Source organism: Heterodontus francisci, chromosome 4 (assembly GCF_036365525.1).
Source record: "Heterodontus francisci isolate sHetFra1 chromosome 4, sHetFra1.hap1, whole genome shotgun sequence".
NCBI lineage: Eukaryota > Metazoa > Chordata > Chondrichthyes > Heterodontiformes > Heterodontidae > Heterodontus > Heterodontus francisci.
Window position 1 is genome coordinate 81,849,149 of NC_090374.1, and position 25,919 is coordinate 81,875,067.

General features: G+C 42.5%; 1 protein-coding gene across 9 annotated transcripts in view; it reads left to right on the plus strand.

The window, feature by feature from the left end:
• The window catches only part of pam (peptidylglycine alpha-amidating monooxygenase), a 322,861-nt gene that overhangs the window by 279,200 nt on the left and 17,742 nt on the right, over nt 1–25,919 (plus strand). For all 9 annotated transcript variants that reach the window (XM_068029768.1, XM_068029766.1, XM_068029771.1 and 6 more), the window contains 4 exons: nt 9,206–9,335; nt 19,625–19,741; nt 24,103–24,175; nt 25,236–25,440. In XM_068029768.1, the coding sequence (XP_067885869.1) occupies nt 9,206–9,335; nt 19,625–19,741; nt 24,103–24,175; nt 25,236–25,440 (525 nt within the window). The remainder of the gene's footprint in view (nt 1–9,205; nt 9,336–19,624; nt 19,742–24,102; nt 24,176–25,235; nt 25,441–25,919) is intronic.

Below are 25,919 nucleotides of genomic sequence, written 5' to 3' on the forward strand. Positions count from 1 at the left end.
TTTACTGTACCTGCATATTAACTTTTTGTAATTCATGTACGGGGACACCCAGATCCCTCTGTACCACAGGATTCTGTGTTCTCTCTCCATTTAAATAATATTTTGTTTTTCTATTCTTCCTACTAATGTAGCCAACCTTATTTTCCTACGTAATACTCTGCCAAATTTTTGCCCATTCATTTAACCTATCTATATCCCTTTGCAGACTCTTTGTGTCCTCCTCACAACTTGCTTTCCTACCTATCTTCTATTGTCTGCAAATTTGGCCACAATACACTCTGTCCCTTCATCCAAATAATTAATGTAGATTGTAAACAGTTGAGGCGTCAGCACTGATCCCTTTGGCACCCCACTAGATACAGCTTGCCAACCTGAAAATGACCCATATATGGTGGGAACAAATTCTGTGGCACTGAGGAGTTGTTGGAGTCATGACGACAAAACACTAGAAAAGTTTGCATATGGCTTCATAAAACAAAATATTTTTAAATGTAAAATATTTCCATTATTCAGTATGGCAGGTGTTAGCTTTTCTTTTTGATAGCAAATGATTCGACATTGACCCATATTGGTGGCAGGTTACATATACCTGAGAGCGTAGATGGGGCCTTGGTTTAATATCTCATCAGAAGGATGACACCTCAACAAGAGACCCATGACTGATTGCTACTAGCAACATCTCTAATTCAGTGTGCCTTTAGCCAGTATCATGAGGTTATCAAGGACACTTTCTATAATGCCAAACCACTAAATTTCACAAGACCAATTATTGACTTACAACCATCACCTTATTGCCCAATTATAGGGATAGCATGTACGCAGGGCCATGTTAGCCAATCTTCTATCCGTGCTAATATATTACCTTCCACACCATGAGCTCTTGTGTGGTAATCTTTTATGTGGCACCTTATCAAATGCCTTTTGGAAATCCAAATACACTGTATCTAGTGGTTCCCCTTTATCCACCCTGCTCATTACATCGTCAAAGAACTCTAAATAAATTTGTCAAACACGATTTCTGTTTCATAAAACCATATTGACTCTGCTTGATTGTATTATGATTTTCTAAATGTTTTGCTACAATTGCTAGTATCAAAATTATATTAAAAATCTGATATCTACATGCACTCCTGCCTTTGCCACTTTTGATTCCCTATTTAAGTTTTTGCGCATTTCATGTTAACTTTTTGACATTAACGTTTTCTATGTCTTTGTCCACATTTGAAGTTATTTTTCAAGTTACTTGTGACTGGGACCAAGCCCATAACCCTCACCTCAAGAAAGCAAACCCCTTGAGCCTTTCTGGGCCAAGTGCAAGCTCTCTGAGCATTCATAATTAGAAGGCTCAAAGCAGGTATTGTGTGCAGCTGTTCCAAGATTGGGATTAATGCATAAATCATGTATTTTTCTGATTGTTTTATTTTAGAATACCTGCTACTTTCCTTAATCACAATTCAAAGTATAATCATTATAATAAACTGAACTGAATAAAATTTTGCGTATGGCTTTATAAAACAAAACATTTTTAAACGTAAAATATTTCCATTATCCAGTATGGCAGGTGTTAGCTTTTCTTTTTGATAGCAAATGATTCGACATTGACCCATATTGGTGGCAGTGATTAAACTTTATTCATCACAAGTGGGACTTGATGCATAATTGTATCTGAGCACTGATTTACAAGGCATATTTGAGAGTTGTATTACTCCATTTATTTACTGGGTAAAAGTCATGGTAGCAGCCTTTGCCAGAACTCCTGGCTAATCCTTCAAGCGTCTTGGCAGCACTCCCTGGACCCTCCTGTTTCATTTTCTGGGTGTCTCTTGAAGTCTTCTACAAACTTCTGTCTGTTCGGGCCACCTTTTTATACCTCTTTCTATAATACCAAACTGCTAAATTTCATGAGACCAATTACTGACTTATAACCATCACTTTATTACCCAATTATAAGGATAGCATGTACGCAAGGCCCTGGCTTTGCTCAGGTTTCTGTCTAATAATCCCTGGCATCACTTGTTTTCCTACTGCTGCAGCTGTTATCAGTATCGTTGTGAGAATACAAAGGGGCATCTTTTATTCTGTGTACATGTGTCCTTGATAACCTCATGATTCTGGCTAAAGGCACACTGAATTAGAGATGTTGCTAGTAGTAATCAGTCATAGGTCCCTTGTTGAGGTGTCATCCTTCTGATGAGATATTAAACCAAGGCCCCATCTATCCTCTCAGGTATATGTAAAAGAACCCATGACACTATTTTGAAGAAGAACAGGGGAATTATCCCCGGTGTCTTGGTCAATATTTATCCCTCCATCAATATCACAAAAACATATTATCTGGCCAATATCACATAGCTGTTTGTGGGAGCTTGATGTGCACAAAGTGGCTGCTGCATTTCCTACAACAGTGATGACACTGCAAAAATACTTCATTGGCCATAAAGCTCTTTGGGACATCCAGTGGTTGTGAAAGGCTCTATATGAATGTAAGTGGTTCTTTTGGTTTGATTTTCTTTTTTCCCTGCCTCCTTTATCTGGGTATACTGAAATTATTTACATAGAAATTCCAACACAAAAACAGGCCATCTGGCCCAATCAGTTTATCTTGGTGTTTATTCTCCACATGAGCAATAGTCCTAATCCCATGTACCCACCCTAATCCCAAATCTTTTTATTTCTCTTTCTTTCAGCCACCTATCTAAACTACTCTTAAATGTTAACACTATTTCAGCTTCAATCACGACAGTAAATTTCAGAACCTCACAATCCTCTATGTGGAAAAAAAAGTTTCCACTTTTGGTTGTAGTACCTTCTGGCTAAATTTATTTAATCAGACTAGACTGAACCTGAGGTTTTACTGGTTTGTATGACTCAGGTCTGCAGTTCTGATCCTTCATTAGGGAATGAGGCAATTAATCATTTTCAAAAGATAAATTTCAAATATTCAGGCAGCCAAGTTAAAATGAAAGACGTGACTAAGAATGTCTTATACAAACCAGTACAGTATTATACATTGCCTTAGATTTACATATAAGATCCTGAGGGGTCTTGACAGGGTGGATGTGGAAAGGATATTTCCCGTTGTGGGAGAATCCAGAACTAGGGGTCATTGTTTAAATATAAGGGGTCGCCCATTTAAGGCAGAGATGAGAATTTTTTTTCTCTGAGGGTTGAGAGTCTTTGGAACTCTCTTCCTCAAAAGGCAGTGGAAGCTGAGCCTTTGAATATTTTTAAGGCAGAGGTAGATAGATTCTTGTTAAGCAAAGGGGTGAAAGGTTATTGGGGGTAGGTGGGAACATGGAGTTGAGGTTACAATCAGATCAGCCATGATCTTGAATGGCTGAGCAGGCTGAAGGGGCCGAAAGGCCTTCTCCTGCTCCTAATTTGTATGTTCATATGTATGTACTTTTTATTGATATCAAACAGCATACTAAATTTAGCCACCTATATGGTCTGCTAAAAATACCACAGCTAACTTTCAGGATAGTACAAGTAACTTGATTGTTGGTGCCACTACTTCTACTACAGTGGCACTTAAAATGCTCCTAATGGTGTTGAACTGACTCTATTTGGGTTTGATAATGTGTACTGCAATGCTTTATCGATTAGTTGGTCCTGACTGAGTGTGCTGGGTAACCTTATATTGGATGTGAATAAGAGGGGTCAGGTTAACATGCTGAAGCCCAATATTAACCTCTCAATTAGGATCATTTCATGGTTCAAATACAAAGTGTTGCTAAAGGTAGTACACATAACTCAGCAATTATCATGGGGTATACCCAAAGTACTTGGCCTAGACCCAACATGTCCAAGTTCCGTTCACAACAATAAATATTTTAACATATAAACCTGAGGCAGTGTACATTGGAAAAATGAGGATGTGTTTTCTGCTGGATGCTATCCAATGAATAGAAGACAATTTGTAACACACAATTTGTAACTATGTGGATAGCACATTTCAGGAGGTAGTCACCTGGAGCTAAGAGGGCAGAGAGGGATTGGGTGGCTGCCTGACAGACAAGAAGGATAAGGCAGGTAGTGCAGGAGTCCCCAGATGAGATCCCACTTTCTAACCAGTATTCAGTTCTGAGTACTGGTGGGAGAGAGGGTTCCTCTGGAGAGTGCGGTGAGAGTCATGGATGGCTCAGCTGTGAAAGGAGGGTGGATAAAAGACAGGAGAGCAATAATGATGGGGGATTCTATATTTAGGGGAACAGACCGGTGCTTCTGCGGTCGCAGACATGATTCCAGGATGGTATGTTGCCTCCCTAGTGCAAGGGTCATGGATATCACTGAGTGGCTACAGAGCATTCTGGAGGGCGAAGGTGCACAACCAGAGGTCACATTGGCACCAACAATATGGGAAGAAAGAGGGATGAGGTCCTGCAGGCTGAGTTTAGGGAGTTAGTAAAGAGATTAGTAAGCAGAACCTCAAAGGTAATAATCTCCAGATTACTCCCAAGGCCACATGCTAGTGAGTATAGAAATAGGAGGATACACTAGATGAATGTGTGGCTGGAGAGATGGTGCAGGAGGGAGGGTTTCAGATTTTTGGGATATTGGGACCAGTTCTGGGGAAGGTGGGACCTATACAAGCTGGACGGTCTACACCTGAACAGGATTGGGATGAATATCCTTGCAGGAAGGTTTGCTTGTGCTGTTGTGGATGATTTAAACTAGTTTGGCAGGGGGATGGGAACCTGAGAGCAGTTTCAGATAGGACAATTTTAGGGCAGGGAACAGGAGGTAGAAAATTAGTGAGTGACTCGGAAAGACAGAAGAAGCAAAGGTTAAAAAGCGTGCAGCACAGGAATTTGGCAGTGTTGAAAGGTATTTATTTAAACGCAAGGAGTATAGCAAATAAAGCCGATGAGCTGAGGGCACAGATAGACACATAGCAACATGATATCATTGCTATAATGGAAACCTGGCTTAAAGAGGGGTAAGAATGGCAGCTCAACATCCCTGGATATTGAGTTTACGGGGATAAAAAAGGAGTGGGTGTAGCATTATTGGTTAAGGAATCAATAACAGCTGTGAGGAGGGATGATTTGCTAAATGAATCATCAAATGAGGCCATATGGGTTGAGCTCTCGGGAACAGTGGCATACTGGTATTGTCACTGGACTAGTAACCCAGAGACCCAGGTATTGCTCTGTGGACATGGGTTCGAATCCCACTACAGCAGAAGGTGGAATTTGAATTCAATTAATAAATCTGGAATTTAAAGCTAGTCTAATGATGGCCATGAAACCATCGCCAACTTTAAGGGCATTTAAGTGGTCATTGGATAGACATATCGATGAAAATGGAATAGTGTAGGTCAGATGGTTTCACAGGTCGGCGCAACATCAAGGGCCGAAGGGCCTGTACTGCGCTGTAATGTTCTAATTTCTAATTGTCGATTGTTGTAAAAACCCATCTGGTTCACTAATGTCCTTTAGGGAAGGAAATCTGCTGTCCTTACCTGGTCTGGCCTACATGTGACTCCAGATCCACAGCAATGTGGTTGACTCTTGCATGCCCTCTGAATTCTGTTGTCAAGGGCAATTAGGGATGGGCAATAAATGCTTGCCTGGCCTGCGACGCCCACATCCCATGAAAGAATTAAAAAAAAAAGCTCAAATAAAAAAGGGGCAGCCACACTACTAGGAGTGTACTATGGACCCCCAAATAGTGAGAGGAAGATGGAACAAATATGAAGGCAAAATTCTGAATGCAAAAACTAGTTAATAATAGTTGTGGATTTCAACTACCCTAATATCAACTGGGATACAAACAATGTGAAGAGCACAGAGGGCACAAAATTATTGAACTGCGGTTAAGAGAACTTTTTTAGCTAGAACATAACAAGCCCAACGAGAGGGAGCGCAATTCTAGATTTAGTCTGTGGAAATGAAGCTGGGCAACTGGATGAAGTAGCAGTGGTGACCATTTTGGAGATAGTGATCAAAATACAGTTAGTTTTAGCATAATCATGGAAAAGGACAACGATAAAACTGGAGTAAGAGTTCTAAATTGGGGGAAGGCAAATTTTACAAAACTGAGAGGTGTTCTGGCAAAAGTGGACTGGATACAGCTACTTGAAGGCAAATCAGTGACAAAACAGCGGGAGGCATTCAAAAGTATGATTATGCAGTCACAGTGTAGACATGTCCCCACAAAAATAAAGGGCGGAACAGCCAAATCTAGAACCCTCTGGTTATCTAGAAGCATACAGGTTAAGAAGAGGCAGAAAAAGAAAGCTTATGACGGTCACAAAAACTTAATACTTTAGAAAGCCTACAGGAGTATAGAAAGTGCAGGGGTGAAGTAAAAAAGGAAATCAGGAAAGCAAAGAGAGGAAATGAAAAATTATTGGCAGGGAAAACCCAAAGATGTTTTATCAGTACATTAAGAACAAGAGGATAATGAAGGAAAGGGTAGGGCCTATCAGAGATGCACAAGGGAACATGTGTCGATGCAGAAGATGTGGGCAGGGTTCTTAATGAGTTTTTTGTCTGCCTTCACAAAGGAGAGGGATAATGCAGACATTGTAGTAAAAGAGGAGTGTGAAATATTAGATACGATAAGCATAATGAAAGAGGAAGTACTAGAGGGTCTGGCATCCTTGAAATTGGATATATCGCTTGGGCTGGATGGATTGTATCCCAGGTTGTTAAAGGAAGCCAGGGAGGAAATAGCAGATGCTCTGTTGATCATCTTCAAATCCTCACTAGATACAGTGAGGTCTGGAGGATTGGAGGTCTGCGAATGCTGTACCATTGTATAAAAAGGGTGCGAGGGATAGGCCAAATATTTATAGGCTGGTTAGTCTGACCTCGGTGGTGGTAAATTATTAGAATTAATTCTGAGAGACAAGATAAATCGCCACTTCAGCATGGATTAATCAGGGATAGTCAGCATGGATTTGTTAAGGGAAGGTCGTGTCTTACTAACTTGATTAAATTTTTTGAGGAGGTAACAAGGAGAATTGATGAGGGTAGTGCAGTGGATGTGGTCTACATGGAGTTCAGTAAGGCATTTGACAAGGTCCCACATGGCAGACTGGTCAGAAAAATGAAAGCCCATGGGATACAGGAGAAAGTGGCAAGTTGGATCCAAAGTTGGCTCAGTGATGGGAAACAAAAGGTCGTGGTCAACGGATGTCTTTGCAAATGGAAAGCGGTTTCCAGTGGCGTTCCACAGGGCTCAGTGTTGGGTCCCCTGCTGTTTGTGGTATATATTAATGATTTGGACTTAAATGTGGGAGGCATGATTGGGAAACTTGTAGATGATATTAAAATTGACCGTGTAATTGATAGTGAAGAGGATAGCTGTATAGTATAGAATGATATCAATGGTTTGGTTGAGTGGGCAGAAAAGTGGCAAATGGAATTCAAACCGGACAAGTGTGAGGTAATGCATTTGGGAAGGGCAAAGCAAGGGAGGATATTGAGAGGGGTAGAAGAAGTGAGAGGCCTTGGAGTGCAGGTCCATAGGTCCCTGAAGGTGGCAGGACAGGTAGATAGAGTGGTGAAGAAGGCATATGGAATGCTTTCCTTTTTGGCTGCGGTATAGAATACAAAAGCAGGAATGTAATGCTGGAACTGTATAAAATGCTCCTTAGGCTACAGCTGGAGTATTGTGTACAGTTCTGGTCACCATATTACAGGAAGGACACAATTGCTCTGGAGACATTACAGAGGAGATTTACAAGAATGTTGCCAGGGCTTGAAAGTTGCAGCTATGAAGAAAGATTGGATCAACTAGGGTTGTTTTCCTTAGAACAGAGGAGGCTGAGGGATGACTTAATTGAGGTGTACAAAATTATGAGGGGCCTAGATAGAGTAGACAGGAAGAACCTGTTTCTTCTAGCAGAGAGGTTAATTACCAGGGGGCACAAATTTAAGGTGATTGGTAGAAGGATTAGAGGGGACATGAGGAAAAACTTTTTCACTCAGAGACTGGTGGGTATCTGGAATTCACTGCCTGGATTGGTGGTGGAGGCAGAAACCCTCAACTCTTTTAAAAGGTACTTGGACGTGCACCTGCAAGACTACAGACCAGGTGCTGGAAGGTGGGATTAGATTGGGTGGCTAGCTTTTTCATCCGGCGCAGACACAATGGGCTTAATGGCCTCCTTTTGTGCCGCAACTTTTCTATGATTCTAAATCCAGTTTTGATGATTCTCTAAGAATATTAGGACAAAAAATTTCAAACAAGAGTCTACAAAATTATTCACTGGTCAGACATCCATCTTCTCTGTTGTGCCTGGTAAGTAGAGTCTGTTCAGTCAGGTTAACTATGGTAGAATGCTAATTAGGTTTGCAGCAACAGCTATCATGTTTGCTGCATCTGTCCATGAGCCCCACTAAAAAGATATTGTGATAAATAGGGACTGATAATCCTCCCAGGGCAGGGATGGGGGTTCACACCCTGACATATGTGTTGAGATAGAATTACCTACTGGTGACCACCCAGTGCAGATTCTGGCGGGGTCATCTCTTCTACATGATGCCACTAAGTGTGAATTGTAGGTGCATACCAACCCCAACATGCTGAAAAACTGGTCCTGGCACCTCCTTTCCCTTCACAAGGGACAGCCTTTGCCACATTTTGCAGCTTTCCTTGGTTGACAAATGTTCAACATCCACCCCCAGTAGCACAGACACCTGTCACAGTTATTAAAATTAAGGTAGCTCCTCCTTACCCTGCATGCACTGGAGATTCCCATTACGTATATCCTAGCACATATGTTGGGATGTTGCCCCTGTGGATCTCTGGAGCCATCACTGGAATGGTTTTGAGAAATCCGAAATATCAGTTTAACTTCAGTCAGCATTGTAATCGGGCATATTTTAGGCATCGATGGAAATTGTTAACTTTTATGGATTTCACTTCTAACAAATTTCAGGTAGCTACCAGTAGATCACAAAATAATAACCAGACTCAGTAATTCAGCCATTTCGTATTTCTCATATTGAATAAATGCTGCTAGTTTTGAATTGCTAAAGAGCTTCACAAGATAACAGGTTATTTTGAGTACTGCATTACAGTAATTCGCAATGTTCCCAATATTTAAAAAAAAGTCTTGTTTTTCATGTGTGATAATGAAATGTACACAATTATATCTGTATGCCAAAAATACTGATACATGAACTTATGTAAAAACAAGGCAATGAATAATTATTTATTACTAACAGTACTTTTTCTTTCCAACTTATAGTCTCTCACTTGGAAGAAGCACTTGACTGGCCTGGAGGGAAACTAAAGCTGGGCCAGGTTTCTGGAGTTGCTTTGGATTCCGAAGATAACCTCGTAATTTTTCACAGAGGAGACCATGTGTGGGATGAGAAGTACGTGAGCTGACTGTGCACAATTACGGCGTAATTTAATATTTTGGTGTGCAGACAATTCTCTTACCTGTTGTAAAACATTTTAAGAGCAATCCAGTGCTGAAGATGCAAATAAAAAATGTATTTTATAGTGTTGCAATGTTAATGCACACTTGTTTTAATAGAATCATACAGCACAAAAAGAGGCCATTCAGCTCATTGTGCTTGTGCTATCCAATTAGTCCCACTTTACTTTTTTTTTATTCATTCATGGGATGTGGGCGTCGCTGGCCAGGCCAGCATTTATTGCCCATCCCGAATTGCCCTTGAGAAGGGAGTGGTGGTGGGCTGCCTTCTTGAACCGCTGCAGTCCATGTGAGGTAGGTATACCCACAGTGCTGTTAGGAAAGGAGTTCCAGGATTTTGACCCAGAGACAGTGAAGGAATGGCGATATAGTTCCAAGTCAGGATGGTGTGTGACTTGGAGGGGAACTTGCAGGTGGTGATGTTCCCATGCATTTGCTGCCCTTGTCCTTCCAGTTGGTAGAGGTCGTGGGTTTGGAAGGTTCTGTCTAAGGAGCCTTGGTGCTCTTTCTCCATAGTCCTGCACATTTTGCCTTTTCAAGTAAAGATCCAATTCCCATTTTTTGAATCTATTTTCACCACTGTTTCAGAGAGTGTATTTTAGATCATAACTAGCTGTGTTTTTAAAAAAAAAATATCTCATCTTCCTTCTGGTTCTTTGGCCAATTTCCTTACATCTATGTACTCTGTTTATTGACCCTTCTAGTGGAGACAGTTTCCCTTTATTTACTCGATCAAAATGTCCTTCATAATTTTGAACACCCCTGTTAAATTTCCTTTGAAATTTCTCCACTCTAAGGGAACAATTCCAGTCTTTCTACATTGTCGTTCTGTTGGATATGGTTGTTGGTTACAATTACACAAATTGAAGGATAAGATTTCTACTGTTCACTACTTGTAGGGAAATCACAATCAAGTTCTTTATGCTCACAGTCACAATTTTACGACAAATAGCAAACAAAGGAAATCATCATCTTCCACACGGTAAATGAAACCAGTTCATTAAAACAGACAAAGGGAAGGTGTCAGTGTCTCATTGGTAACACTCTTGCCTCTGAATCAGAAGATTGTGGGTTCAAGTTATCATAAACCAACGCCAGAGTTGTAATGTAGCTCTGTATCCCAACTTCCAGAAGTGTTAAGGTATGCAGATATATATTTAGGCCAACAATTGATTTCCTTGGTGAAAAAGGGTCAACATTATTTGTGAAATATATTTTAACAGGAATTAAAAGTAAACAACTGTGCTATTCCCTTAATAACACAATTTGAGGAACAGGTCCTAAATCCCAGATATTTGAGGTGCTGTTGTTGTAACAAGATAAATTTAAAATGGTAATTAAATTTGCCAACTATACAAATATCCTCCCACATAGAAGCATAAATTAACAGTCAGGATTAATATAGTTTGGGCACATAATTTGTTTATTTTTACAAATTATTCTAATTTGTGTCAGCTTTGGCTAAGTGGCAAGACTTTTGCCTCTGAATCAGCAGGTTGTGAATTCAAGTCCCACCTCAGAGATCTGAACACATTATCTAGGCCGGCACCTCATTGCAATGCTGCAGGAGTCTTGCATTGTTGGAGGTGTTGTCTTTCAAAAGAGACTTCAATCCAAAGCTCCTCAGTCGGGCATAAAAGATCCAATAGCACTTTTTAAAGCTAAGTGGTGTGATTTTTCTCATTTCCTGGTCATTGTTTATTTCTCAACCAATGCCTGAAACAAATGTTCTGGTCATTTATTTCATTACTGCTAATGGGACCTTGCTATGTGCAAATTAGCTTCTGTTCTTCCTACATTACGATAGTGAATACACTTCAAAAGTACTTCATTGGCTCTAAAGCACTTTGGAATGGTCTAACATTATGAACGGAACATCGGAACAGGAGAAGGCCATTTAGCCCTCGAGCCATTCAGTTGCACCATGGCTGATCTGTATCTTGGCTCCATTTATCGGTCTTGGTTCCTTAGTCCTTTAATACCCTTACTTAACAAAAGTTGTTCAAGCCCAGTTTTGAAATTGAAATAAAAACAGAAAGTGCTGGAAATACTCAGTAGGTCTGGCAGCATCTGTGGAGGGAGAAACAGGGTTAGTGTTTCTAGTCTGTGACTTTGAATTGAAACTGAGCCACAATGTAAAGGGCCAGATAAGGGTTAATATTTACAAGCTTTATAATTTTATTCTGTGTTCTTGCAAACTTTTTATTTGGTTAGTATATTGTAGAATTTGAAGTGAGAAGTTTGAGGCTATGAACCAGTGATGGAAATGTTCCTGACTGTCAGTATTCTGGTTCCCATTTACCTCCTCAGGTTTTCCAAAATATTTATTGTGAATCTAACTTGATGGACCCCAGCTAGGAGTAGTTTCTCTTTGGCTGTGCTTGAATGTCAATCTAATTAAAATGCTGATGACCAGGAGTGAATATTCTGAATTAAAATGTAGTGGATCTGCATGGCCTTCATAAATTTTCAAATGCAGCAGTGTTGTCCTCAGCCTATTCATCTAGGCACCAGTGTGTCTGCTGTGTCCAGTACTATTTATTATTATTGCAGTGTGCTGAGCTGGACTACAGTTCTTGCTATACAGCAATGTTCGTGTCTGATTTCTATTATTGCAAGATTATATTTAGTTTCTTTAAACCTAAAGGACATTGTAACGAATCCCCAATCAGAAAAGGAAGTTTGCTTTCAACTTAAAAATAAATGTGGAACTAGTGCCACTGGCAATATGGAGGACCAACTCAAAAGATGGTTTCTCCCTACAGCACTAGCAACTATGCAAAGGACTATGGGACACCGTGTTATTCTGGCTGTGGCAGGCTGAGCTCTTGGTTTGCCCATAGAGGACAGTATAGCAGTTTTTTAATACTGGCCAGCATAGACCTTGCTCTGGTGACCAGTCAGAAACTTCATGATTGTGACTTTTTAAACACTGCATATGAGTAACCTTGTGCATATACAGTTGGCAATCATCAGGCAGTAGCAGTCAGCACACTTGCGGCTAGGTGGGCCCAAGTTACGAGACAGTATGTCATCTGTCTCCCATGAGTAATGCTAGAGAAAAGCTCACAAGACTTTAACAAAATATTTTAAGAATACTCCAACTAACACTGTAAGCAAATTTATTTAAAATGGATCTTAATGTCAATTCTGTCTAGGTGGATAATCAGAATTAATGGTAACTTGGTTATTCAATAAAATAAGGCTTAAACCCAAGTTTAACTCTACAATGAAAAACACTTCTATTTTTCCCCTCAGAATGTATCTCACAGCACTTTGTACACTGAATTACTTTGAAGTGATATGGCTATTAATTTAGATAAATGCTTTAACCATTTGGACACAGTCATTAGGGTAAAAAGCAATAAAATGAAAGATCATTTGATTTGTTTTTGATGGTATTTTTGGACTTCTGTATTATCATGTTCCTGTTCTAACAGATCGCACTGTCACTCATGATAATCTCTTTTTAACTATCTTTCAGTATCTCGCATATCTCTGCCATGACCTTCTATGTCCACTTAAACTGGTTTTACTTGTGCTAGCCTTAATATGAATGCTGCTCACCTAGCAGCTTATTTCTTTGCCATCACAATGGCTATAGGCACCTGAAAATGACTAGCTTTTATTAAGTCAGGCAGCCATGAAATTCAGCAATAAATCTGCCCTACTGCTCCTCACTCTGCAGCATCAAAAGTCAACAAGGATTTTCTCTTGTTATCCATCTCTGCCAAAATTACTGTCTTGACATAACTGTTGCCAGCATGTGAAGTACACTTTTTCTAGTCCCAGTTCATTGCAGTCATACGAGGTGTGTGTGTGTGTGTGTGTCTCTCTGTCTCTCGCAGTTTGTCGTAAGCAGTCAGCTTGCTCTCTCACCGATTTGCTATAGCACAACAAAATTGGAACTCAGTGATGCCATTGATTCTCTAGCCAGTGGAAAAGCCCCTGGAAAGGACGGCATTACCCCTGAAATAATCGAAAGTGCCAAGCCTGCTATACTCTCAGCACTCCATGAACTGCTTTGCCTGTGCTGGGATGAGGGAGCAGTACCACAGGACATGCACGATGCCAATATCATCACCCTCTATAAGAACAAGGGTGACCGTGGTGACTGCAACAACTACCTTGGAATCCCCTTGCTCAGCGTAGTGGGAAAAGTCTTTGCTCGAGTCGTTTTAAACAGACTCCAGAAGCTGGCTGAGCGTGTCTACCCTGAGGCACAGTGTGGCTTTCGAGCAGAGATCCACCATTGACATGCTGTTCTCCCTTTGCCAGCTACAGGACAAATGCCGTGAACAACAGATGCCCCTCTACGTTGCTTTCATTGACCTCACCAAAGCCTTTGACCGCATCAGCAGACGTGGTCTCTTCAGACTACCAGCAAAGATCGGATGTCCACCAAAGCTACTAAGTATCATCACCTCATTCCATGACAATATGAAAGGCACAATTCAGCGTAGCGGTGCTTCATCAGACCCCTTTCCTATCCTGAGTGGCGTGAAACAGGGCTGTGTTCTTGCACCTACACAGTTTGGAATCTTCTTCTCACCACTGTTCTCACATGCGTTCAAGTCTTCAGAAGGAGGAATTTTCCTCTACACAAGATCAGATGGCAGGTTGTTCAACCTTGCCCCTCTTAGAGCGAAGACCAAAGTATGGAAGACCCTCATCAGGGAACTCCTCTTTGCTGACGATGCTGCATTAACATCCCACACAGAAGAGTGTCTGCAGAGACTCATTGACAGGATTGCAGCTGCCTGCAACAAATTTGGCCTAACCATCAGCCTCAAGAAAATGAACATTATGGGACAGGATGTCAGAAATGCTCCATCCATCAATATCGGCGACCACATTCTGGAAGCGGTTCAAGAGTGCACCTACCTACGCTCAACTATTACCAGTAACCTGTCTCTCGATGTAGAAATCAACAAGCGCATGGGAAAGGCATCCGCTACTGTGTCCAGACTGGCCAAGTGGGTGTGGGAAAATGGTGCACTGACACGGAACACTAAAGTCCGAGTGTATCAAGCCTGTGTCCTCAGTACTTTGCTCTACGGCAGCGAGGCTTGGACAACGTATGTCAGCCAAGAGCGACATCTCAACTCATTCCATCTTCGCTGCCTCCGGAGAATCCTTGGCATCAGGTGGCAGGACCGTATCTCCAATGCAGAAGTCCTCGAGGCGGCCAACATTCCCAGCATATACACCCTACTGAGCCAGCAGCGCTTGAGATGGCTTGGCCATGTGAGCCGCATGGAAGATGGCAGGATCCCCAAGGATGCATTGTACAGCGAGCTCGTCACTGGTATCAGACCCACCGGCCATCTATGTCTCCGCTTTAAAGACGTCTGCAAACGTGACATGAAGTCCTGTGACATTGACCACATGTTGTGGGAGTTAGTTGCCAGTGATCGCCAGAGCTGGCAGACAGTCATAAAGGCAGGGCTAAAGAGTGGCGAGTTGAAGAGACTTAGCAGTTGGCAGGAAAAAAGACAAACTCAAGGAGAGAGCCAACTGTGTAACAGCCCCGACAACCAATTTCATCTGCAGCACCTGTGGAAGAATCTGTCACTCTAGAATTGGCCTTTATAGCCACTCCAGGCACTGCTTCACAAACCACTGACCACCACTAGGTGCTTACTCATTGTCTCTCGAGACAAGGAGGCCAAAGAAAGAAAGAAAGAACACTTGCTCACAATTTTGGATCCAACAGCTCAATTTGAGTTAGTCTTTCTAATTTGCTGCTGCATGACAAAATGCTAATGTTAATTACAGTAATTGCATTTGTAAGGGGAAAATGCTTTGCTTGTCCGATTTAGGGCTTCAAGTATATTTTGAATTGTCTCCTTGGTTGAGTACTTTCTGGATGTCCAACACCAGTGACATAAAAAAAGGGAATACAATTAACTTGCCCAAGGGAGTAATGAGGGAAGGATTCTAACTTTGCCAATCAAAATGGTTAAGTATTTGTAAATTACACTCTTAAGTGGCATATATCTGTGCTAAATAAAAATACATAATCTGCTTTGAACACCATACTTTTCAAAGAAGTCTGCCTCGGTGAATAAGATGGTGGTACTCTATATAAATTTAAAAGTTGATGGCATGTGCACAAGATTACCACTTGCAGTACTTGCACATTGGTAAGTGTAACTTTCGAGACATAGGCAATTTCATGTTTCAGTTCCATAGCCATTGTAACTCTTCTGATGAAGCAGACTCAGCGCAGTTAGAAATAACTATTATGCTGCCATCTTAATGTGCTAATTAATAACACAATAATTGAAGCAAGTTGATAAGTATTTGTAGCCATAAACACTGAAGTAATTTCAGACATATTGGCCCAATATTAATAGGCGGGGAGAGAGCTAATGACTTGGGCAAGGCCGGGAACATTTAAAGCTGCAGAGCCCAAGGCTTCCTTGTGAGGTCTGGAGGAGCTCTGTTGCCCCTCCTTGTTCACAAGGAAACCTGAAAAATAATTTAATACTTAATCTTCTTGACTTCTTCTAGCCCAGCATCCAAGCTCCCTCTGAACTTGCTGCACTTGGTCCTCTCGGGTCTAACTCCGACATTGTGTTCAAATCTGCTCTGCTGACAAGGGTGGTGGTATTGTCTGGCGTACGGGCCTCTACCTTGCAGAGGCTGAGCATCAACACTCATACACTTCTTCCTACCTTCCCCTGGACCATGACTTCCACCACTGAACATCAAGCTACTGTTTCCAGGACTTTCATTAACCTCATCTCCTCTGGACATCTTCCCTCTACAGCTTCCCATCGCATAATCCTGCAACCCCAAACAGCCCGCTTCTACCTCCTTCACAAAATCCACAAACAGGACTGTCCTGGTAGACCCATCGTTTCAGCCTGTTCCTGCCCCACTGAACTTATTTCTTCCTATCTTGACTCTTGCCTTTTCTCCGCGGTCCAGTCTCTTCTTACCTAGATCCGTGACTCTTCTTACGCCCTATGCCATTTCAACAATTTCTAGTTTCCAGCCCTAACTGTCTTCACTATGGACATCCAATCTCTGTACACCTCCACCAGGACGGTTTAAGGGCTGTCCGCTTCGTCCTTGAACAGTGGCCCAACAATCCCCATCCATCACCACCCTCCTTCGCCTGGCTGAACTTGTTCTCAAATTGAATGACTTCTCCTTTAACTCCACTCACTTCCTCATAGCAGCATCTTTTATTTGGGTACCCGCATGGGTCCGAGTTATGCCTGTCTTTGTGGGGTATGTCAAACATTTCTTGTTCCAGTCCTCCTCAGGCCCCCTCCCCCAGCTTTTTTTCTGGTATATTGATGACTGTATCAGTGCCTTTTCCTGCTCTTTCCCAGAGTTGGAAAATTTCTTTAACTTTGCTTCCAATTTTCACCCTTCTCTTAGCTTCACATGGTTCATCTCCGACACTTCCCTTCCCTTCCTCGAATTCTCTGTCTCCATTTCTCGCTATAGGCTGTCTATTAATATTCATTAGAAGCCCACAGATTCCCACAGCTACCTCGACTACACTTCCTTACACCCTGCCTCCTGTAAGGACTCCATTCCATTCTCCCAATTTTTCCATTTCCATCGCATTTGTTCTGATGATGCAACCTTCCACAACAGCCCTTCTGATATGTCTTCCTGTTTTCTCAACCGAGGATTGATTTATTTATTTAAAAAAATTAAATAAATGAGATACAGCACTGAAACAGGCCCTTCGGCCCACCGTGTCTGTGCCGACCAACAACCACCCATTTATACTAACCCTACAGTAATCCCATATTCCCTATCACCTCCCTACACTAGGGGCAATTTACAATGGCCAATTTACCTATCACCTGCAAGTCTTTTGGATGTGGGAGGAAACCGGAGCACCCGGCGAAAACCCACGCAGACACAGGGAAAACTTGCAAACTCCGCACAGGCAGTACCCAGAATCGAACCCGGGTCCCTGGAGCTGTGAGGCTGCGGTGTTAACCACTGCGCCACTGTGCCGCCCATTCTCCCCCACTGTGGCTGACAGGGCCCTCAGCCATGTCCAAACCATTTTCCACGCTTCTGCTCTCACCCCTTCCCCTCCCTCCCAGAACCGCCATACCCTGGTTCACTCCTCCATCACCTTGTCCCCTTCCCACGGTACCTTCCCATGCAATCACACTTTGATGTTCTGATGAAAGATTACAGACCTGAAACATTAACTCTGCTTCTGTCTCCACAGATGCTGCCTGACGTGCTGAGTATTTCCAGCACTTTCTGTTTTCATTCTGTGAACCCTTACCTTCACCTCTGTGACATTGTTTGCCTCTGCCCCTACCTCAATCTTTCTCTGCAATAAGACTTATACATGATTTTCTTTCTCCTCCACACTCAACTATATCAATGCCCCCCTTGCTGGTCTTCCCATTCTCCTTTACTCTTTATAAAATTCAACTTGTTCAGAACTCTTATCACATGTATCCTGTGCCATGTTATGTTTTCCTCACCTATCATCCTGTCCTCATTGACCATATTTACATCCATGTTCAAAATCCTTGTCTTCAGTTTTAAATCCTACCATGACTTTGCGGTTGTGTCTGGAGAGGAGGCATGTTCTGTATATCACCAAGACTGCCTAGTTCCACACAACTGCTGCTAAAACCCTTATCCGTGGTTTTGTTACCTCCAGATTGGACCATTATAATGCCCTCCCGGCTGGCCTTCCATCTTCCACCTCCATAAACTCGAGAGCATCCAGAGTTGCCCATACCCAAATGTTCAATGTCTCTTTCACCAATGAACCCTATGTTCATGGGCCTACATTGGCTACTGGTGCATCAATGCCTTGAAATTAAAATTTTCAAATCTTGTGTTCAAATCCCTCCATGGCCTCGCCCCTCCATATTTTTGTATCTTTCTCCAGCCCTATATCCTTCTAGGATCTCCACATTCCTCCAATTCAGGCCACTTAAGCATCCCCAAGTTCCTTTTCCCCTCCATTGGCTGCTGTGCATTCTGATGTTCCTGTGAAGCACCTTGGGACATTTTACTACTAAAAGATGCTATATAGATGTATGTTGTTGTATTTATTATTTTCTCAACTTCCTATCTTTTGGTGTATCTGTGCTACCCAAAATTCTTTTATGAGAGAGACATTAAGTATCAGGCTTCCAAATCTCAGCTAGTGCTCCTATGCTGCTGGAGCTAGGGGGCACATAAGAGTGGCCTAGGTTGACTGTTTTTGTCTTCCAATGGGGAAGTACCTGATCTTCACTCATCACTTTCTCATGGTGGCAAGGTGTGAATTCAGTATTTGAGAAATAGAAAATACAAACCTGGGTTCCAACACTGTGATATTTTTCCACTCCACTATCATTTCGTTTGAACTCGAGTCTAAACTTTTCAACATTCTTCTCATAGCAGTCTTTGCTGCTTTCACTTAGTGGCCCCGGTATTTACAGGGAGGGAGCAGGGGTACATGTCAGCAGCCTGGAAACCCGGAAGTACCGGGAAGGTAAAGGCCTTGCCGAATTTAACAGCAGGGTCGTGGAGGAGGAGAGATTGTGGGGTGGGGTGCTGTGTGGAGAGATTGCGGCAGAAGGCTTGCTTGGGAGAAGCACTCCTGCTCCTCTAGGCCCACAAGCAGTGCTGGAAAAGCACATGCTGAATCTTATTGCTCCCACCTCGCTTCAGCTGCCGGGTTTCCCGAACCCTGAGAAACCTGGCCCACAGCTATTAAATCCATGTGACTGCCAAAATCTGAGGCGCGCAACCTCATTTAAATATAAAGATCACTGCCCCACCTTTCCAGAGCGGCCAACCCAAACCAACCGCAGTTAAACCAGTGCCTCGTAAGCACTGGGGTTGTGTTTCACATTTTTAGCAATTTAATCCCCAGTCTCCTCCCACCCATCATGAGGGCATTAAAATTCCCTCAGATATTTCTGTCAGTGGTGTACTTCTATTTCTTTGATCCATATATATCTTCTGAATCCCAGAGCTCAACCAATCTGACGTTACATCAATGTATCACTAAAAAGGTTTATGATTACTTTGTCCTGAACATGACTGCTCTTGCTAGCAAGATTTAAAAAGTTAGGTTGGTGGCTTAGGACCTTTTACCTGTTTGGGAAAGAGAAAGGATCACATGGTACATTTAAAGTGCTGGGGAGATACTTATTAGTTATGGTCAAATGGAGAAGCAACATTTCACTGGCAATATTAATAATTTACTCATGTTTTCCTCCACTGTAGTTCTTTTGACCAAAAGCATATATATCAGCCCCAAGGTATTGGACCAATTCGGTACAACACTATCCTCACTTTGGATCCAGTCAGCGTGAAAGTGCTTAATGCTGTGGGAGCAAATATGTAAGTACAGATGATAGTGAGCGTTTTCTCGAACTATTCTTCTATAATTTCAGTTGCAGACTTTGCCTCTTATAAAACACAGTTGCTAGTCTACAATATTTGTCAATATAATCACATGACCCAGTCATGAAAGCACTTCTAAAATTCTACATATTCAAATTTGTAAACATTTTGCCTCTCCAAGAATGCTTTTACTAATGCCTTAAATTGACTTGAGATTTTAATTAGATTGTCATCTGTAATCTGTTTATTGTTTAGAATATTAGAATAAATTTTCTAATAGATAAGTGCAAAAATATTGATATGGAAGGACACCCATTGTCTAATGCTTTTCAGGAAATGTATGAAAATAAAGAAGCTAGTGCCAGTAACCAGTACCTCTCTACAGTTACCTTTTAATGCATCCAGAACATTGTAAACTACCTAGATTCAAGTGTTTTTCAAGAAATGAAACAAATGCATAGCAACTGGGTTTAAATTTAAAACCCACAGAATCTAGGACTCTCAAAGGGCAATTTACTGATATCAATATATGGTCATTGGACCTCCCTCCAAAGAGAATGACAGGCATTAACCGGTCTATCAAATCTGTCCCATGCTGTTGGTACAATCTATGCACACCATAACCCCAATCTACCCACTCCCCATCAGGAATTAGGCATGTTATCTCCTGGGAGAGGCAGAAAAACAAAGAAATAAACTCTAAGCCAATTTTGTAGAACTAAAGTTTGAAAACTTCCTCTTCAGTCCCTATAGATAATAAAACAAGTTCCAGGAGACCTTGGTCACTGTTGAGAGACACTTGTCAATATCCTAGCTTCCTTTTATGCGCAATGATATGCACCACAGCTTGGAACACATCCAGCTCCCCTTTAGACATTGCAGCGAATATGCAGTCACTGCACGAGTTGGCAGCTTTTTCAGGTTCACAGCTCTGAAAAGACATAGCACCTGACATCTAACCGAGTTCTTTGCTTATACTCATGCCTCCTGATCCTCCCTAACCTACCTAACTCAAATAGCCTATGCAAAAGGACTGAATCAGATCTCATCAGCAAACTAACTATAACCAATTTGCCAATATCTGTTCACTCGGGAACGTGGGCTAAAATCTGGCCCGGTCTAATGGTATTAATGTTAGTTTTGCAGTTAAGATGCAATGAGTTTTGACAATCTCAGCCTATTCCCATAACACAAAATTGATTACAATCTGGTACTGAAAAAGCATTCTTACATAGGCTATAAGGTTGGCCTTATAAATCAAAATGTTTAGTTAGATGATGCTCTTGCTTTGGGTTGAGGCAACATGTCAGGGTGGTATAAAAGACTGTTATGCCCGAGTATGTCATCCATGACCTGTGAGTGTTTGCTGGGTGCCCAAAATGTACAATATCCCATTCCCCTGCTTTGACATTATTTGTCTTGAAAAGCTAAAAGTAAATTCAATAGGGTCTTGTAGCTGGCTTCAGTGTTGTGTGGCTAGGGAAGGTTAAAGAAATCCAGAGTTGCAGCTCCCAATTACAATGCAGCATTTATTGGGGTATATATCGTCTCTCGAGACAAGGAGGCCAAAGAAGAATATCTGGACACCAGGGGCTGGATTTTCATTATGGAGGCAGGAAACAGGAACCAGGTCTGTTTTTTGGTCTGAAACCTGCCTCCTCTGGGAAGCTGATTCAGATTGCAATTTTAAAGTGGGAAAGCCTAATTGGTGTGGGAAAGGGGTTTCCTGTCCTTTTAGAGCTAATGGGATTGAAAATGGCAGTGGGTCAGATCAAGTCTGGGGCTCTAGTTGACCTCCACGGCAGCCATCACTGAGGCTGCTGGTTGTCCTGAGGGAGAGATCTGCCTTCCACAGCACCAGCGGGAGGCGAGCTGTAGGCCTGACACTAGGGGCAGGGCAGGCTCTTGCTTCATCGATGCTCACCTGGATCTAATGCTGGAGGCCATGAGAGAGAGGAGGGAGGTCCTCTTCCCTGAGGGTGGAGGGGGAGGCCACCATGTCATGCAGCATGGGCAACTCTCTGTTCAGTTATCCTCCTCCACCACCTCTTCCTCTTTTCTTACGTCCTGCTCCTCCCCCATTGAGTTGTCGCTTTCCGGGGTTCCACTGTCCTCATGGTCCGTATCACTCTGGAGGGCCATGTTATGGAGAACGCAGCAGACCATCACAATGACTGAGACTCTTGCTGGAGGGTGCCACCCATCCGGTCCAGGCACCAGAATCACATCTTCACAAACCCAATGGCCTGCTCAATGGTTGGCCTGCTCAGCATGTGGCATTGGTTCTTCCACCTCTGTGCCTCTGTCTGGGGCTCCCATAGAGGGGTCAGTCGCCATCTCGTCAAGGGATTTCTCTTGTCTCTTGGAGCCAGCCATGCACTTTGGGGGATGGAGTAAAGGACAGAGGCAGGCTGGACTGAAGGAGTCTTGGCAACTGCCAGGAAAGCAAAAGCAGTCATAGAGGAAGCTCTTGTTGTGGTTGCAGACAAGTTAGACATTGAGGGAGTGGAAGCCCTTATTGTTGATGGATCTCACTGGCCGGTTACTGGGTGCATTGATGGCCATGTGGGCACAATTGTTGATGCCCTGCATCTGGTGGAATCCAGCGATAGAGGCTGAACCCAATGCCCTCTGTGCCAGTGCAGATCCATCTGTGTCAAAATGGGTATAGATCCTGCCCTCCTGAAAAGGGCATCCGTGACCTGCCTGATGGCCTATTGCGATGCCATCTGTGAGATGCCACCCGGGTCCATAGCTGATCCCTGGAATGACCTGGTTGCATAGAAGTTCAGAGCAATGGAGACCTTGACAGCTGCAGGTAGGGGACTGCCATGGGGGCCTTGAGGTGTCAGGTCATTGTGCATCAGAGCGCACAGGGCCGAGACCATTTGCCGGATGGGTGCAGGTTCCTATGGCACTTACGCTCCATAATTTGCAGGTAGCTAGCTCTTAGGTAGTGCCTTTGTCCCCTTGCAACCTCCCACTGTGCTCATCTGGCCTCCTGCTGCCCAGGAGGTTGCATCTGCTGCAGATCATCCTGGTGCTCTGTCCAATGTCAGAATAGCCTGTTCCCATCTGAACTCCCTCAACTGGGTTTTGTGCATTCACCACGCCTTCCCCTGCCAACCCCAACTGCTTTAATGATTCCAGCTGGCTAACGTTCCTCTCCAGTTTCCTGTCACTTATCAATGAGAAATGCAACAATTCCAGCTGCAGCAATAGCTACACTCAGGCACATCTAAAGCAGCTGAGCTTTATTTGCTGCCTGTGCAGTATTTCGATCAGTCCTTCCCATAACCCTCATGGCCCTCCAAACTGTCTACATCTTCACAACCCTGTTGTATTCTCCCCCCACCCCCCATGACGTCTTTCCCGTTCCCAGCCTTCAGACATTGTTGATACTGACCACCCTGTTAATGAGCTCTTTACTGAGCTCAACATGCAATTAAATGGAAGCGTGCGCCGAACCTATTCACTCGCTGCCGACATCCCTTTAAAATTGGCGTTGCATTCCAGAAGTGGCAGGTTCCAGTGTCGACCTCCGTGAATGCGATCTTCAAATTACATTTTTTTTTAATCTCCGTACCCGCGCTCAGGCGGGCTTCAAAAATCCAGCCCCAGGTGAGGACATGTTCAGGCTACTCTGTGAAGGGACCATTGTCAAACGCCTATCAACACCCACTGTCCTGGCTCCAAATATGAAGATACCAGGGCTACTGGCACCTGTGTAATGATACCCTGACTTGCCTTTGTAAGGGGAGGGATAAGTGAAAGAAATAATTTTTAAAATTCACTGAAAATTTTTCAGAAGTACAATTTACAGTCATTCGGAAATCTGCTTTCTTTTGACTTAAAAATGAATGCTAGTTTCAGCGGCTGATGTTTAGTGAAATCAGATTGTTATTCATTGATGAAAAGTCACATTAACATTTCCTGGTTTATGTAAATATATTTCAAACTTCCTTGCAAATATTTTTGTGAAGACTTAACCCAAATCAACTCAGTATTAACAAAATGTTTCATCAATAAAATGTGGAGGTAATACGCTCCCAACTATTCTTCTCTTTCATGTTTTACTACAAAAATCTTACAGTTTTAACTACTAGGTAAACTAACCTATTCCTAACCATCGAACAAGAGACAGTTTTGTAGCTGGAGAAAGTAATCAATGGCCCATGCTCTGATTATTGTGATGAATGAAATTTTATCAAAATTTAACCCAGTTGTGACTTGAGCCATCTACCAGTTTATTGGAAACCAAGTAGTTGTTATGTTGGGGTCATTGGTGGCAAGTTTGCTAAATATATTTGTTGTTCAAATTGAGCATGATGATTTTACCTGACAACCTGTTCTTGCAGTTTCTATCTACCCCATGGTATTAGCACAGACAAAGATGACAACTTCTGGGTAACTGATGTGGCACTTCATCAGGTAGGAGTCCAAGTTTGGTACAGTCACAGTTTCAATCTCTATCTTTTTGAAGAAATGCGTTAAAATGATTTTGTAGATGCCACAGACGACTTAAGTGTCATATTGAGCAATGCAGTCATAAATGATAATTATTTGATAATAAAGCAACCTAAAGCTGATCTGAACACAACATTCAGTGCTTGAACTGACAAGTGACAGGTAAGATTTATAGCACAGAAGTATCTGGTAATGGCCATCTCTGGCAAGAAAGAGTCCAACCAGCCGCTCCTGATCTTCAATCACAGCACCATCGGCATGCACCCCCCTCTCCACCTGCCCCCCTAATCATCAGCATCTTACGGATCACCATTGATCAGAAAGTTAACTGGATCAGCCATACCAACAAATTGACTACAGGAGTAGGGCAGAGACTTGGTGCTTTTCAATGAGTGACTCACTATCTGAACCTTCAAAGCCTGTATACCATCAACAGGCATGTGATGGAATACTCATTGTTTGTTTAGTTGGGTGGAACTGCAGCAACACTTAAACTGTACACCATCCAGGACTAAGAAGACTATGTGATTGGTACCCCTGTCACTGGACTCGATAACCATTCTCTTTACTGCCTGTGCACTGTGGCTGCAATGTTTACTCTCTACAGGATTCATTGTACTAACTCACCAGGGTTACTATGGCAGCATTCCCTGCCCCACAACTGCTACTACAGTGAAGGACCAGAACACCAATGTCATGGGACATTGGTGAGACATTATTCTGACTTGGAAATATTCATTCAGTTATCAGTGGGTCCAAAATCCTGGGATTCCCTACTTAACGCCATCAGGACGGCCAACAGCTTAAGAAGGCATTCCAGCACTACCTTCTCAGGGCAACTGGGTTGAGCGTTGAGTGTGGCTTGTTCAGTGTTACTGATGGCTCATAAACAAATAATTTTTTTTAAGCTTGTTATATTTTATAATTGAGATCAGGCAGCATGCTTCTTATAAATTAAAATTCTGTGTAATGTTTACATTTATGATTGTGATAAATGTTTCTGTTTCTGTCCACCAAAAAAAAGGTTTTCAAGCTGGGACCTAGTGGTGACTATTTATTAGTTCTTGGACAAGCCTTTCAGCCAGGGAGCGATGGCAATCATTTCTGTCAGCCTACTGATGTAGCAGTGGATCCAGCTAGTGGTAATTTCTACGTGTCTGATGGCTACTGTAACAGCAGGATTATTCAATTTTCTCCAGAGGGAAAGTTCATTATGCAGTGGGGAGAAGGTATGGTGTTTATAGAGAAAATGTTTAAAACACTTGTTTTTAAAAGCATAATTTGGATTCTAGAAAGTCTTCAAAATACAAGAGAGGGTGATTTTACCAGTAGATGGTGCATGCTTGGGGGAATGGAGCAGACGGCATTCCCCAATGTGCAGGGCTGGAGGACAGACTGTGTAGGGGTGGCAGGTTCCCTTCACTGAAGGACATTAATGAACCTGTTGGATTTTTGACAACATACTAGAAGCTTTTCTGGTGCTAGTCACAAATTGCCAGACTTGTTAAATTCAGTTTCACTATTTGCCATATTGGGATTTGAACACTCAATCCCAGGCTGGGAGTAGCCAACTGTTACACCTTTTGTTACATCTTCTAATCAATACTTTTTGTATCACTCTTGGGCTGTGCATAACTATAATGCTGTCCCTGGAGATGCCCATTCATATCCCACTGATTACAATTGTGGATGGAGCTTACTGAATCAC